This window comes from Mauremys mutica, chromosome 9 (genome assembly GCF_020497125.1).
Source record: "Mauremys mutica isolate MM-2020 ecotype Southern chromosome 9, ASM2049712v1, whole genome shotgun sequence".
In the NCBI taxonomy this organism is placed as follows: Eukaryota; Metazoa; Chordata; order Testudines; family Geoemydidae; genus Mauremys; species Mauremys mutica.
In genome coordinates this window covers 105,074,491-105,090,330 of record NC_059080.1, presented here as the reverse complement: position 1 = coordinate 105,090,330, position 15,840 = coordinate 105,074,491, and the positions used below count along the sequence as shown (strand labels likewise).

The 15,840-nt window shown below is 47.6% G+C and overlaps 2 protein-coding genes across 10 annotated transcripts in view; both read right to left on the bottom strand.

The window, feature by feature from the left end:
• DLG1 (discs large MAGUK scaffold protein 1) overlaps positions 1 to 15,840 on the bottom strand; it is a 740,792-nt gene that overhangs the window by 270,248 nt on the left and 454,704 nt on the right. The gene's annotated exons all lie outside the window — the stretch shown is intronic.
• LOC123377292 (melanotransferrin-like) overlaps positions 1 to 15,840 on the bottom strand; it is an 80,859-nt gene that overhangs the window by 7,529 nt on the left and 57,490 nt on the right. For both annotated transcript variants that reach the window (XM_045030022.1, XM_045030023.1), the window contains exons 12-13: positions 12,647 to 12,841; positions 10,787 to 10,943 (exon numbers count right to left, since the gene is read on the bottom strand). In XM_045030022.1, the coding sequence (XP_044885957.1) occupies positions 10,787 to 10,943; positions 12,647 to 12,841 (352 nt within the window). The remainder of the gene's footprint in view (positions 1 to 10,786; positions 10,944 to 12,646; positions 12,842 to 15,840) is intronic.

Here is a 15,840-nt window from a genome sequence, read left to right as displayed (position 1 = left end):
TCTGAACTGTCTTACCCCCAGGAGCTGTGCTTGTCTACATTGACCAATATATGCTGGTTAGCATATATCTACCTCTATATATAAAACAATCAATATTTATATCTATCTAGCTCATATTAATATGTGTTATCAAGACCATGTATGCAGTAGTGTAGCTAGGGGGGAGCGGGGCAGCGGCCGCTTCCCCACCGAGCACAAGTGGCGCCTTTTTAATTTTACTCACCTGGGAGCGAAAAAAAAAAGGTGCCACCCGCTGCAGCGCTTTTACTGACAGAGCGGTGCTCCGGGTCAGCGGTGGTACTTCGGCGGTGGGCCCTTCACTAGCTCCGGGTATCTTCAGCAGCACTGAAGCTTCATTGCTGAAATGCTGCTGAAGACCTGCGGAGCGAGTGAAGGTCCTGCCGCTGAAGGCCCGGAGCTCCGCCCCCTCAGTAAAAGTGCCACTGCGGGTGGTGCCTTTTTTTTTCCCCGCTCCCCTTGTTCCCTCCACCTGGCTACACCACTGCATGTATGTATTAAGCACAAATATTATAGCAGTTCTATAGCCTAAATTGGCCTATACCTTTACAATAACCCTATTCACTCATGCTAAATCGCCCATAACACCTTGCATTAGCTGAAATAAGTTTTGGTGTAAGTAGATAGGAAAGCTGTCAATATCAGGACATAGGAGGTATTTTACCATAGCAAAAGGTAGCGAGTTAGTCTCTCAGGCCAGTACTGGAATATCCCAAAGGAAGAGGACAAGACATAATGGTTGTTCTACCTTGGTACAAACCTAAAAAATATCTTCATGGGCCAGTACCTGGAGTGCTAGTATCCAAAACAAAGATAAGGACAGGAACAGGACATGTTAAGGAACTAGAACAAATTGATTAGTTGAATTTTAGTGACATGTAAAGAAATATGTAATTTGTAAACTTATCGTACAAATACAATCAGCTGAAATGTGTAACTTTGGGAGCACACCTTTTCATAAGGTGAATGTAACAACACTACATGAGATGGTTTCCTGGAGACTGGTATTGTATAGAGCCTTTTTCCAGTGCTCTCTTATTATAAGCTCATACCAATAAATTTGTCTGACATTGGTTATTTTGTTTTTCCTGAGTCTATTTCATGATTAAACAAAGTGCGGTCAAGCAATTGACTATACATTTTATCAATAACCATATCCAGTAGCTGCTATTGGTATTGATCTATAACTCAAAAGAGCAAGGAATGACTCTTCCTGCTGTAGGATTTTCTTGGCTGTCTGTACAGCTCTCTCAGCTTCTCCACACACTTGTAGGTAATGTAGGCTGCTAGTAATATGATCAAAATCATATTTGGTTCAGAAAGATTTAATAGCTATTCTGTTCAATTTCCCCACTTTTTCCAGTCACTCCTTCTGAAGTCTGTCTATCCCAAATGCTCATGATTCTCTTAGGGTATGTCTACAGTACCCGCCAGATCTATTGGGGATCGATTTATCGCATCTAGTATAGACGCGATAAAATCAATCCCCGATCGCTCTGCCGTCGACTCTGGAACTCCACCGCGGCACGGGGAAGTGGCAGCGGTCGACTCGCCGCCATCCTCACAGCCAGGTAAATCGACCTAAGATACGCCGACTTCAGCTACGCTATTCGCGTAGCTGAAGTTGTGTATCTTAGGTCGACACCCCACCACCACCCCAGTGTAGACCTAGCCTTTACAGAAAATGTTCCCCATAATATAAATCCCAGGTACAGCCTTTACTACTATCAGATCATGACCTTGAATTTCCCCCAAATGTTGTAGCATGAACCTTTTAAATACCTCTACACTGTATTCAAGTCTTTCCCATAACTCTTAGGCTAAACATATTCACTTCTTGAAATGCTTCCTCATAAAAAATGTTGTGATTCCCCACATAAGACTTGAGCAGTGGCAGATTACCACACAGGCCAATAGGGCCTATGCCCGGGGCCCCAGCCAATTTGGGGTTCCTGGAAAAAAATCTCCCTTCATCTCAGCCCCAGAGCTGGAGGAGCTCTTGGGGGGACAGAGCTTCCCAGGTTTTGGGGCCAAAGCAGGGGATGGTGTGCACTGGAAAGGAGAGTGGCGGGGCAGGAGCAGAATGGGTTGGGGCCATGGGCAGGGCCTCAGGCAGAGGGGGTGGAATGGGGTGGGGCCACAAGCTGATGGAGTGGGGCCATGGGTGGAATGGGGGTGGGGCCACAGAAGAAGGGGAGGAATGGGATGGGGCCATGGGTAGGGCCACAGGTGGAAGGGCTGGGATGGGGCCACAGTTCTAGTGCCAGTCCCCCTCCTCCCCCCACTTGCTCTGGCCCAGGATCCCAGGAGACCTTAATCCATCTCTAGACTTGAGACACCTTCATGGTGGTACATTATCTTAGAACAAATGGCACAGCTCAGCCACAATGGTATTTGTTGCTTATCATTTTGTTGATTGCTAAATGATTACCTGAAGCTATGAAGTGTGACAGAAGGTCTGGGGTCTGCCACTAATCTACATTCCATGGCAAGGGAAAATTGCTTAGGTGGTTAAAAAGAAAACAAGTTTGGATAAGCAGGATACAGCCAGACAAAATTATTTGTAAAGGGCTGTGCTTGAGTTCAATAGTTAGGCATTTGAAAGGCAGCTATTAGCTCCTGGAAGGTGGGAAAGCAAGTGCTTGCCAACCCTACTGTATGTGTATTTATCTTCAGAAAAGTGTTTAGGGTTAGAGCTGTGGTGGGGTGGGAGAGGTTTATAAGGGATCTAGGGTGAAGAAATGGGAAACAGCTATTGCTCTGGACACAGGAGCATGAGACTGATACATTTAACAGCAAAGGTGAGAGAAGGGAGTTGCTCTTTAGACATGTAAGAGCATTCTTTCTTCTCTAGCTAAGCTAGGGGGAAAAAACCGCTCTGGGCTTAGGCTGAGTATCCAAATGAGGTATGTTATGAAAACCATTTATTTTAATTCTCTTTATTTGTCATAAATCCTGTTTTAAGGCAGCTACTCTTAGGCCTTGTCTACACTACAAGACTATTTTGAATCTACTTAAGTCGAATTTGTGGATTCGACCTTATGAAGTCGAATTTGTGGATCCACAGTAAATACACTAATTCGAATTTCTGAGTCCACAGTAACGGGGCTGGCATCGACTTTGGAAGCGGTGCACTGTGGGAAGCTATCCCACAGTTCCCGCAGTCCCCGCTGCCCATTGGAATGCTGGGTAGAGCCCCCAATGCCTGCTGGGGGGAAAAATGTGTCGAGGGTGGTTTTGGGTAACTGTCATCATAGAACCGTCAATCACGCCCTCCCTCCCTGAAAGCTCCGGCGGGAAATCTGTTCGCGCCCTTCTCTGGTCGGTTACAGCGCGGACGCCACAGCACTGCGAGCATGGAGCCCGCTGCGATCATCGCTGCACTTATGGCCGTTGTCAACTCCTCGCACCTTATCGTCCACCTCTTCCACAGTCAGCTGCTGAGAAATCGGGCGAGGAGGCTCCGGCAGCGCGGTGAGGACAGGAATTCACAGAGTGGCGCAGACCTCTCACAAAGCAGGGTACGCCGCGCCGTGGAGATCATGGTGGCAATGGGTCAAGTTCATGGTGTGGAACGGCGATTCTGGGCCCGGGAAACAAGCACGGACTGGTGGGACCGCATAGTGCTGCAGGTCTGGGATGAATCACAGTGGCTGCGAAACTTCAGGATGCGTAAGGGCACTTTCCTTGAACTCTGTGACTTGCTGTCCCCTGCCCTGAAGCGCCAGGACACCCGGATGCGAGCAGCCCTGAGTGTGCAGAAGCGAGTGGCCATAGCCCTCTGGAAACTTGCAACGCCAGACAGCTACCGGTCAGTAGCGAACCACTTTGGCGTGGGCAAATCTACTGTGGGGGTTGCTGTGATTGAAGTAGCCCACGCAATCGTTGAGCAACTGCTCTCAAAGGTAGTGACTCTCGGAAACGTCCAGGACATCATAGATGGCTTCGCCGCGATGGGATTCCCAAACTGCAGTGGGGCTATAGATGGGACTCACATCCCTATCCTGGCACCGGCCCACCAGGCCAGCGAGTACATTAACCGAAAGGGCTACTTTTCTATGGTGCTGCAAGCACTGGTGGACCATAGGGGACGTTTTACCAACATCTTCGTTGGTGGGCGGGCAAGGTTCATGACGCGCATGTGTTCAGGAACTCTGGTCTGTTTAGACGCCTCCAGGCAGGAACTTTCTTCCCGGACCACAAAGTAACGGTTGGGGATGTGCAGATGCCTACAGTGATCCACGGGGACCCAGCCTACCCGCTAATGCCCTGGCTCATGAAGCCCTATACAGGCGCCTTGGACAGAGAGAAGGAACTCTTCAACTACCGGCTGAGCAAGTGCAGAATGGTGGTGGAGTGTGCTTTCGGACGTCTCAAGGGGAGATGGCGGAGCTTACTGACTCGCTCGGACATCAGCGAAAAGAATATCCCCGTAGTTATTGCTGCTTGCTGTGTGCTCCACAATCTCTGTGAGAGCAAGGGCGAGACCTTTTTGTCCGGATGGGAGGTTGAGGCAAATCGCCTGGCTGCAGTTTATGCTCAGCCAGACACCCGTGCCGAGAGAATATCCCAGCGGGAAGCGCTGTGTATCCGGGAGGCTTTGAAAGCTAGTTTCCTCAGAGAGCAGGGTAACCTTTGACTCTCCACTTGCTTTCAATAGAAACTGACCCTGGGCCTGTGTCTGTATGTGTCGATTTCAATCTGCGGTTACATACCCCGTTCTCCAAGTTTCCCCCACTTCCAAAGCACGTTTTAAATACAATTAATTGTTACACTCATTATTAATAAATCTTTGTTTTACTTTGCATTTCTGTTCAGTTGTTGAAACATGGACGCATACTGTGCTGGGCACGGTGTGCACTGATGTACAGACCGCTTGTTCCATAAAGAAATGACATCCTCCTGCTCCTACATAGGTCTCTGGGGTGGGGGACGGTTGCAAGTGGTTGTGCATCAAGGGGAGGGATTGCAGGAAGGGGTGGGTTTGCAGGAAGGGGCGAGTGGTGCCTTCTTTGGATAGGGGTTTGGATGACGGCAGTGGGCTGCGGGTTTGGGCATAGGAAGGGGTGAGGGGTGTGGGGGAAGGGTGAGTATCTGTCCGTGGATGAGGGCTCTTGCTGGGGCTCAGGGCAGCGGAGAGGCTCGTTGCTACGGTGGAAGTGCATGGTAAGGGCAGCGTGCCTTAACATTAAGGGGGTGGCAGGTGCTAGGACCCTGGACAAGCATACACATCACAGAATGACCCGGGGCAGCATACACCACACAGAGTGACCCTGGTGCCTACTGACTGCAGTGTGTGTGTGCCCTGCAGTTGATCATGCCCCCAAGTCTGTACCCTGGTAATGTAGGCTATATCGTGCAATTATAAATCCCCTCCCCCCCCCACACACAAAGAAATCCTCTGACACGAAAGACGTGACCGAAACAGTGAATAACAGCAAACAGCTTTTAATAATCTAATACACAGTGGGGGGATGAAACTTGGATTTGGGACTGGGTGAGCCTGTAAGGGAAGCACTTCTACAAGTGTATAGCGTGAGAGGTGTGTGGTACATTAGCGCTATGCAGTGGTGCAGTGACAGTTCTCACGGCCCCTACCGCCCCTCCGTCTTGTACTTTTGGGTGAGGGGGGGGCAGGACTTCTTGGCGGGGGAGGGCGGTTGCAGATACACTGCAGGGGGGCTCTGTCCTCCTGCCTGCAGTCCTGCAGAACATCAACAAGGCGCCGGAGCGTGTCCGTTTGCTCCCTCATTAGCCCAAGCAGCGTTTGAGTCACCTGCTGGTCTTCCTGCCGCCACCTATCCTCCCGTTCGATGTGTGTTGACATAGGGTCTCCCTCCACTGTGTCTGCTCTGCCGCCTCGGCTCTGGAGGAAGCCATCAGTTCCGCGAACATCTCGTCCCTAGTCTTTTTCTTTCGCCGCCTAATCTGCGCCAGCCTCTGCGAGGGGGATGCCGGGGCAGTCCGGGAAAGAGCCGAAGCTGTGTGATGGGAAAAGTAACTGATTTCCTTGAACAGATACATGTTTGCGAACAGTGAACACAGTCTAGTCAGTTTCTCTGAACAAGACCATACAGGGCAACAAGTCTCACGAGATCTCGGGACAAGTTCGAGATTTCGGAATACGCTCTCATTGGCTGCGGCATTGCACAGGAGAGCAGACAAGTGGGGAGAGACAGCTGAATCCGTCTAGCAGACAGTCCTGGTAAGCCTTACAGTACATTCTGCTTATCAGTTAATGGATAGCTGTGCCCTCCCGCTAAAGGCAATCTGGAAATCATATACTCTGACCCTTTTCCAGCCACTCCCGCCAGTGCACGGGAAAGATCAATGTATGCTTTTCCTATGTGGCCTACAACACGTGGCTGTTAAGCGAGGGTCATTGTTATGCAAAGTAAAAGTCAACCATTCACAACAGTAACAATACACTAATTGCCCTAATTAGATGCAGCATTTCATGAACGAGATCACCCTGATGCGGGTCCCTCCGAGTCACAAAGAGCGGATGCTAAGGGAAGCCCTGCAGAGACCAGGACCATATGCGGCCATGCTTGTAGAGGCGATGATTCCCATCTACATAAGGATGTCCTGGCGCGGAAGAGTGTGCTTCCATGGAGCACCCAACAAGGCACCTCTCCCCAGGAACCTCCTGCGGAGGCTTTTCGAGGACCTAAATGAGACCTTTCTTGAATTGTCCCTGGAGGATTATTGTTCAATCCCTATATGTGTGGACCTACTTTTCATATAGTTTTTCATTGAAAATTTTATATATAGTATTTCTATTTTTTATACCTGTTTTATAAAAAATAAATGTTTACATGTTTCTAGCACTTACCGCCTGATCCTTCCCCTGATTCAGAGTCCGGGTTAACGGCCGGGGAGGGTTGGTAGGGGATCTCTGTGAGGGTGATGAAGAGATCCTGGCTGTCAGGGAAAGCGGTTTTGTGTTCGCTGTCGCCTGCGCCGTCCTCCACAGACCCTTCCTCATCTTCCACATCGGCGAACATCGAGGAGGAACTGTCCAGGTTCACTATGCCATCCACTGAGTCCACGGTCACTGGTGGGGCAGTGGTGGCAGACCCACCTAGAATGGCATGCAGTGCCTCGTAGAAGCGGCATGTCTGGGGCCGGGCTCCGGAGCGTCCGTTTGCCGCTCTGACTTTTTGGTAGCCTTGTCTCAGGTCCTTGATTTTCACGCGGCACTGCATTGCATCCCGGCTGTATCCTTTCTCTATCATTGCTTTGGAGACCTTCTCGAAGGTCTTTGCATTCCGCTTGCTGGAGCGCAGCTCCGACAGCACAGACTCCTCGCCCCACACACCGATCAGATCCAGGACTTCCTGGTCTGTCCATGCTGGGGACCTCTTTCTATTCTTGGATTGGCCGGACTCCTCTGCTGGAGAGCTCTGCATCGTTGCAGGTGCTGCGGAGCTCGCCCCGATGTCCAGCCAGGACGTCAGATTCAAAGTGCCCAGACAGGAAAATGAATTCAAATTTTCCCGGGTCATTTCCTGTGTGCCTGGTCAGAGAATCCAAGCTCGGACTGCTGTCCAGAGCGTCAACAGAGTGGTGCACTGTGGGATAGCTCCCGGAGCTACTAAGTTCGATTTGCATCCACACCTAGCCTAATTCGAGATAGCCATGTCGAATTTAGCGTTACTCCACCTGCCGGGGTGGAGTACCAAATTCGAACTAAAGAGCCCTCTAGTTCGAATTAAATGGCTTCCTGGTGTGGACGGTTGAGCGGTTAGTTCGAATTAACGCTGCTAAATTCGAATTAAAGTCCTAGTGTAGACCAGGCCTTAGACTCAGACTTTAAGGCCAGAAGGGACCATCATGATCATCTAGTCTGACCTGCACAACAAAGGCCACAGAACCTCACCCACCCACTCCTGTAATAGACCAATAATCTCTGGCTGAGTTACTGAAGTGCTCAAATCATGATTTAAAGACTTCAAGTTACAGAGAATCCACCATTTACACTAGTTTAAACCTGCAAGTGACCTGTCCCCATGCTGCAGAGTAAGTCAAAAAACCTCAGTGTGTCTGCCAATCTGAGCTGGTAAAAATTCCTTCCTAACCCCAAATATGGTGATCAGTTGGACCCTGAGCATTTGAGCAGCACCCAAAAGCCACATACCAGGAAAGAACAGGTGTACTTGTGGCACGTTAGAGACTAACAAATTTATTTGAGCATAAGCTTTTGTGGGCTACAGCCCACTTCATCAGAAGCATAGAATGGAACATATAGTGAAAAGATATATATACATACAGAGAACATGAAAAGGTGGCAGTAGCCATACCAACTGTAAGAGGCTAATTAATTAAGATGAGCTATTATCAGCAGGAGAAAAAAAACTTTTGTAGTGATAATCAAGATGCCCATTTTAGACAGTTGAGAAGAAGGTGTGAGGATACTTAACATGGGGAAATAGATGCCATATGTAGCCCATGAAAGCTTATGGCCAAATAAATTTGTTAATCTCTCAGGTGCCACAAGTACTCTTTGCGGATACAGACTAACACGGCTGCTACTCTGACACCAGGAAAGAATTCTCTGTAGTAACTCAGAGCCCTTTCCGTTTAGTATCCCATCACTGGTACTGGGGATATTTGCTACTAGCAGTCCCAGATTGGCTTTATACCATTTGTAGCGGGGTGGTCACCCACTCCAGCCCTGGAAGGGTTAAAGCCAGCCCTGGGAAAGGGCTGAAACTGTGAAGCAAAGCTTGGGCTGATTGGGGAAGGCAGTAACAGCTGGGGCCACGCCCCAATCAGGCCCAGCTGGTCCTTATAAGAGGCTGCAAGCCAGAAGCCCAAACAGTCTCTCTCTGCCTTTGGGGGCGTGGGGGGGAAGGGGCTGGCTGGCTGCTGGGAAGCTCAGGGTGCCTAGAGTGAGGCAGGGCATGGGGAAGGCCAGAGGAGCTGGGGAGCTCCAGCCTGGAAACCCCCCAGGCTGCAGGCCTAGTATAAGGCCAAATAGGTACTGGGGTTGCAGGGGGCAGCCCAAGGGCAGAGGAAGGCAACAGGCCCAAACCCTCCTTGCCAGCGATGAGTGGCTTATACTGCAGTCTGCCCCAGGGAATGGGGGCTAGTTGGTGACTGGCAGTAGCCTACAACTGAGGTGAGGTGGGGATAGAGGGTGGGGGTTCCCTGGGGAGGGGAGACCCTGAGATTGAGGGGTGTACAGCCAGGGGGCAGCACCCAGTGAAAGGGTCAACCGGAGTCCAGGGAGGGACAGGGGGGCCAAGTGGCAGTGGGACACCGGCCTGCAGAGGGCGCTCCAAGGCTGGCAGAGCTAACGCTCAGAAGAGACCAGCAGGAGGGGCTGCAGGGGTGAGTTCCACATTCCTACACCATTGTAGCCAGTCTCATCATACCATCCCCATACAGTTATCAAGCTCAATCTTGAAACCAGTTAGGCAAAGGTTTCTAACCATCCAAGGAGTGAAATTCTGGAACAGCCTTCCCAAGGGCGCAGTGGGGGCAAAAAAACTAATTTCAAACCTAGACTTGTTGATGGCCTGTTTACATCCATTTGTCCACATAGTCTGCCTGAAACGAGAGCCAAATCTTCAAACCTTTTTGAAGAGAAACAGTATGAAGAAAGGAATTGTAAGCTGTGTACAGCCTTCCTGCCCTAAAAAAGTCCTGATAGGTTAGGGGTAGGGAGCATATCACACCCTGGCTTTTTGCCGTTGGCCTGCCTCCCATTGTGGGGGTGGTATGGCAGCTGGATATTGGCTACTGACCACCTGATAAGTGATCCCCCATTGAAGGGGAGGAATGTCACTACAGAACAGAGACAGGGAATTAGCTGTTGGTCAGCAGGTTGCTCTAGGTCAATCAAGCTGGCACAGGGAGAGGATTGGAAAGGTGCTGCTGCAGTGGCAGGCTGTTTCATTTTGTGGTAGGAGAAAGACATCAAAGGCGGGGACAGCTGAGAGCAACTGTGGGGAGTCGGGCAAGAGGCAGCAGCATTTGGCACCCCAAGCTCCCAATGCAGCCCAGCATCTGTGACTTCAATAAAGTGCCAACTGGTACCCAGGATGGGGGGAAAGCACTCTGGGTCAGTCTGCTTGAGCTTTTAATTGGGTTAGAGAGCATTAAGCACTGGGGGTTGTGTATACTGTACTATTGCTAGGAAATGTATAGATAGGGGTCTACTCCTGGAATTTGCCTTGATACTGAGTGAGAGTTGCCCTGCTTAGATAAGAGTTTTATTGTTCAGAGCAGTGTTGGTCCTGGGATTAACTCCTGCTTCTCGGAGGGAGGGTGTGTGTGTGTGTGTGTGCGCGCACACAGGGATTTGGGTAGGGACAAGGGGAGACGGTATTCCCAGACTCGGTCTAGGCGCTAACAGTTTTCCAGGAGTCCAATCCCCATCATCTCAATCAAAAAGGCATGGACAGAAGCAACTTCTTGCAGCAAGATGTGCTGCCCAGGGCTGTGATGGGTGCACACAAAGAGAGATGCTTAATGTACCAAAGAGGTGGTGTGCCAACTGAGACGTGGGTGATATGAAGTGGAAGCTTTTTGGTACATTTTTATTGCTGGACTTCTGGGAGAGATTTGCAGGACAAGTGCCATGTTAAACTTATTAGAGAGACAAGGTGAGTGAGGTAATATCTTTTACTTGACCTCACCCACCTTGTCTCTCTAATATCCTGGGACCAACATGGCTACAGTTACATTGAATACAATAATGCCTCCTCATCTTTTGCAAAATAAGCATCCACGTTGCACAATTATTATGTTTGTTCATTACCTGAAGGCTCCACTGTAGCTATAGTAACGTTCCTGGGTACTTGCATCACATTTATTGTTTCCACTATTATCTCCAATGCAAAGCTCACAGAGTTTTGATGGGTAACTGTCCATCTTGGCTGCAGGCACACAGCTAGCGGAGAAAAAGTCACTCACAGCTGGAAAGAGAAAGATCATAGAATATCAGGGTTGGAAGGGACCTCAGTAGGTCATCTAGTCCAACCCCCTGCTCAAAGCAGGACCAATCCCCAACTAAATCATCCCAGACAGGGCTTTTTCAAGCCTGACCTTAAAAAGCATGGAGAGGTGAGTGTCAGCCATTCACAAAACACCTAGATTACAATATCATTTAATTACATGACAATGCAGGTTTCACTAAAAAGCCAGCAACATGCACATTATATTAGGTTTACTGGAAATGACTAATTATATCTTCAAAATGCAGTCTAGATTGTTAGCTGGCAAGATAGGCCAAAGGACAGATTGGGTCAGATTCTGCAAGCGCACATGCTAAATTTATAGTTGGTTAACCGGGGTACAAACTGCTTTGATTACAATAGGCACTTCAGCTGCATTTCTGAAAGTTGGTTTAAGACTTTGCATGTCCAGTTTGTTAAAACATGCAAATCAATTCAGTGGAAAAATGTGCTCTCTATGTAGAGAATACACCTGCACATTTAAAGAAGGCTACCTACAATACCAGGCCTGCCCACTTCTTTGTTCATTCATTTGCACACACATTATTAATTAAAAATGCAACTGCAGGGGTAAAACTCTACTTTGAGAACTACTCATTCTGGGCCGAAAGCCTGCAGACCTTGTTTAATCTTTACTCCAAGAAGGTCTTGATTAAATAGAAAGTTTTCAGGATTTGGCCCATGCACAATCTGTACACCCAATTAAGTCATAACTTTTCAAATATTTAGCCCAGAAGTCTGTTCTTGCAGATCAGTACATATAGGTTGTAAAATACACCAGAACTGTGGGCCAAATTCTCCACTAACTTCCAGTAAATCCTGTCTGATCATATTGTCTTCAGTGGGGTTGCACAGAATTTGGCTCCATGTTTCTTCTTCATTCGGGACTTCCATAAAAAGTATAACAAAGAGCCTAATCCTGCAAGCCTTACTTACACAAGCAGCCCCATTGACAGCAATTATCCCCAGAGGTGCACACTGAGGTATAGAGCATTTATGACGCTGTGTAACCCACACCCTTTCAGATCATTGATGGTGAAAGCATTGGAATTGTTCCGTTTCACTAATGCCACAGCATAGTACATGTTGCTGTTGTCATCAGGTTGTTGGGAAGAAAAAAATAATTATGCCTTTTCCTGAGTGTCCTTATTGTTTCATGAAAACCCATTTAGTGGTACCTAGACCACTTAGAGAGGGAAATTAATGAGTCTGTTCTACAGCTTTAGTTAACAGCTATAGGGCATTTAGTTCATGCAGTAGAGGCTCATGCCCTAAGGTCCATAGGCCCCAGGTTCAATCCCACCTGCTGATGACCAAGGTCTGTCAGTGTTAGGACTGCTTGCAGGAGAGGAGGGGCTGAAGGACTGGGGCCACGTTGTTTTGTGGTGAGTCAACCATAAGATGAAATGGGGGGAAAAAAAGATTGTTCTTTTCTACAAGAGGAATTTCTCAATGTGATGCACAGAGGTTTACATGCATCACTCCCATGAACCTTCCCAGGCATAACAGACCTAATCCTCAGGCATCAAGATAAGCATTTACTACCAATATGAAACACACTAGTATAACAGAGAGCTACGAAACTTCTCTTGGGACTTTTCTTCCCTGAATAAAAAAGGCACAACCAAACTGTCACTGCATCCTCTGCTGTGTGGAACCCTTACCTTGAGGAATGTTGCAGTTCATGGGCCTAATAAAGCCCCTTTTAATTAGAACACCAATAGGGATGTTCCATCCAGCCATTCTCCCATATCCTGTGTGGCAGGACTTTTTCCCTTTCAGATCATTGATGGTGAAAGCATTGGAATTGTTCCGTTTCACTAATGCCACAGCATAGTACATGTTGCTGTTGTCATCAGCTTGTTGGGAAGAAAAAAAGAATTATGCCTTTTTCCTGAGTGTCCTTATTCATGAAAACCTGATTGATATGTCAGATCAATTATATCTCATTTGCTGCTAAATTCCTAACTCATCCTACACGAAGGTTATGAACCATGGAATGTCATTTTTCCTCCTTTCATTATAAATGTAATTCTTAATTAGTGTTTTACACTAACAATCTGACATTTATGTGGAGCCTTTCATTTATATAGATGTCTTTACTGCTGCCTTAATATAGAGATGGGTCTGAATTGCTTTTTCAAATGCCATGAAAATATTTCTATAAATTTTAGTTTTTAGGAATTTACCCCCCCCCCCCACACCACCTTTTTCCCCACTTTAATTTTGCAAAATCCTCCATTTGGGTCCTAAGCTACATGACGAAGCTGCTTTAAAAAGCACATTGCTTATACAGATTTGGAGGAAAAGTTGTAAACATTTTGCAGCTTTCCATAGGCTCACCTTGATGACAAATAACAACACTAGTCAGCCTTTCATCACTCTACTTTTGAAAAATATCAGTGAGAGGAAGACTTTGATCTCAGCTAGAACTTAAAATGTAAATTTCTGTATTATTTTCTTCTGTGAACATTCTTTCATTTATCCCCTGGGTGAAAAATGATTTTTGACACAGACAACAAAAGCTATGAACTAACACCACAAAATTCCAGAAACCTTCACGTCTTCGCAGAACTGGTGAAAAGACAAAAAATCACCAGTAACATTCTGGGTAAACGATGTTACTCAGCCCTTTATTCGCACCTCATTGCTAGATCACAAAATATTTGTTGTGTGTGGGTGAACAGAAAGTGCAGTAAGACATGCACGAGGTCAGATCATCAAAGAATAAGCACATAGAGCAGCCAGAGTCTGCCACTGTTTTGTTCTGAGGCCTTCCCTATCTGTGCCTCACTTTCCCTATTTGTAAAATGAGGATAATGATATTTATCCTCCTTTTTAAAGTGCTCTGACATGTATTGATGAAAAATGCTACATAAATACTAAGTGTGATTATTGTGCAGCCCAAGTAATAAGCAGGCAAAGTACATTGACTTCTAAAGAGATGTGCGCACACTTACGCAGCGGTGAATATGGCTATGTAAAATATGCCATTGACAAATGCGAAGTTCTAAATGTGGAAAAGACTAATTGGAACTATTCAGACACTATACTGGGGGTGTCAGCTAAGGAAAAGAACATGGGAATCATTGTAGACAGCTCACTGAAGACCTCTGGTCAATGTACAGCTGCAGTTAAAAAAATAATAAAAATTAGGAATAGAGAATAATATGGAAAATATTATTAGTCCATTATATAAATCAATGGACTGCCTGCACTAGAATACTGTGCACAGTAATAGCCACCCCAGCTCAAAATGGCTATTGCAGAAATATATGGGAGTGGGATGTGCCAAAAATGGGTGACAAGAATGTTTGGGGCCTGGAGAGACTTTCATATGAAAAGAGACTGAAAAGGCAGGAATTGCTTAATAGATTATAAGGCCAGAAAAGGACCATTGTGATCATCTAGTCTGATGACCTGTATATCACAGGCTGAATAAGACTTCCTCAATTAATTCCTGGTTGAACTAGAGCATATCACTTAGAAAAACATCCAATCTTGATTTAAAAATTGCCAGTGATGAACACTCCACCACAACCATTGGTAAGTTGTTCAAATGGTTAATTATCCTGTCTGTTAAAAAGTTGTAACTTATTTCCAGTCTGAATTTGTCTAGCTTCATCTTCCAGTCATTGTATGTTGACTGGAGAGGCATTGAGAGTGGGGCTGTTGGTGGGGGTTGAGCACCCACCATTTTTTTCCTGTGGGTGCTCCAGCCCTGAAGCACCCACGGAGTTGGCACTTATGTAACTTCCTTACATCTACCTGAAAGTCACAGAATCATGGAATCCTAGGACTGGAAGGGACCTGGAGAGTTCATCTAGTCCAGTCCCCTGTACTCATGGCAGGATTAAGTATTATCTAGACCATCCCTGACAGGTGTTTGTCTAACCTGGTCTTAAAAAGCTCTAGTGATGGAATTTCCCCAACCTCCCTAGGCAATTTATTCCAGTGCTTAACTATGCTGACAAGAAGTTTTTCCTAATGTCCAACATAAACCATCCCTGCTGCAATTTAAGCCCATTGCGTCTTGTCCTATCCTTAGAAGTTAGCAGAAATTTTTTTCTCCCTCCTCCTTGTAGCAACCTTTTATGTTCTTGAAAATTGTTATCATGGCTCCTCTGTCTTCTCTTCTTCACAGTAAACCAACCCAATTTTTTTCCATCTTCCCTCATTGGTCATGTTTTCTAGACCTTCAGTCATTTTTATTACTCTTTTCTGGACTTTCTCCAATTTGTCCATGTAGCAGGGTGGACCCTGCTCCGGCCCTGAGGGCTTTAGAAAGCAGCCTGGCAGGGCTTGAGAGCTGCGGCTGGAGGCTGGGCTGATGGGGAAAGTGGCTACAGCTGGAGGCCACGCCCCAAACTGAAGCCCTGGGGCTTATAAGAGGCAGGGAAGCTAGAGCCCAGACAGAGTCTCTCTCTGCCTGCAGAGAGGGATGGGCCTGGCTGCTTAGCTGGAGGCTAGATACCTGAGGGAAGCAGAGCTGGGGGATAGGCTGAGGAGCCAGGGAAGCTCTAGCCAGGACAGCCCCAGGCTGCGGCCTAGTGAAGGGCCATAGGTACTGTGGGTTGCAGAGGGCAGCCCAGGGGTAGGACGAAGCAGCAGGTCCAAACCCCCTTTGCCTGTGATGAGTGGGCTGATACTGCAGTCTGCCCCAGGGTGTGGGGCTAGACCATGACTGTCAGTAGCCACTACTGAGGCAAGGCGGGGATAGTAGCGCGGGGTTCCCCTGGGAGGGGGAGACCCAATTATAGATAGCGGGCACCGGGTCCAGGGAGGGACGCCGGGGCCAGAGAACGGGCGGGTCACCAGCCTGCCGGGGGCGCTCCAGGGCCGGACCGAGGGACATTCC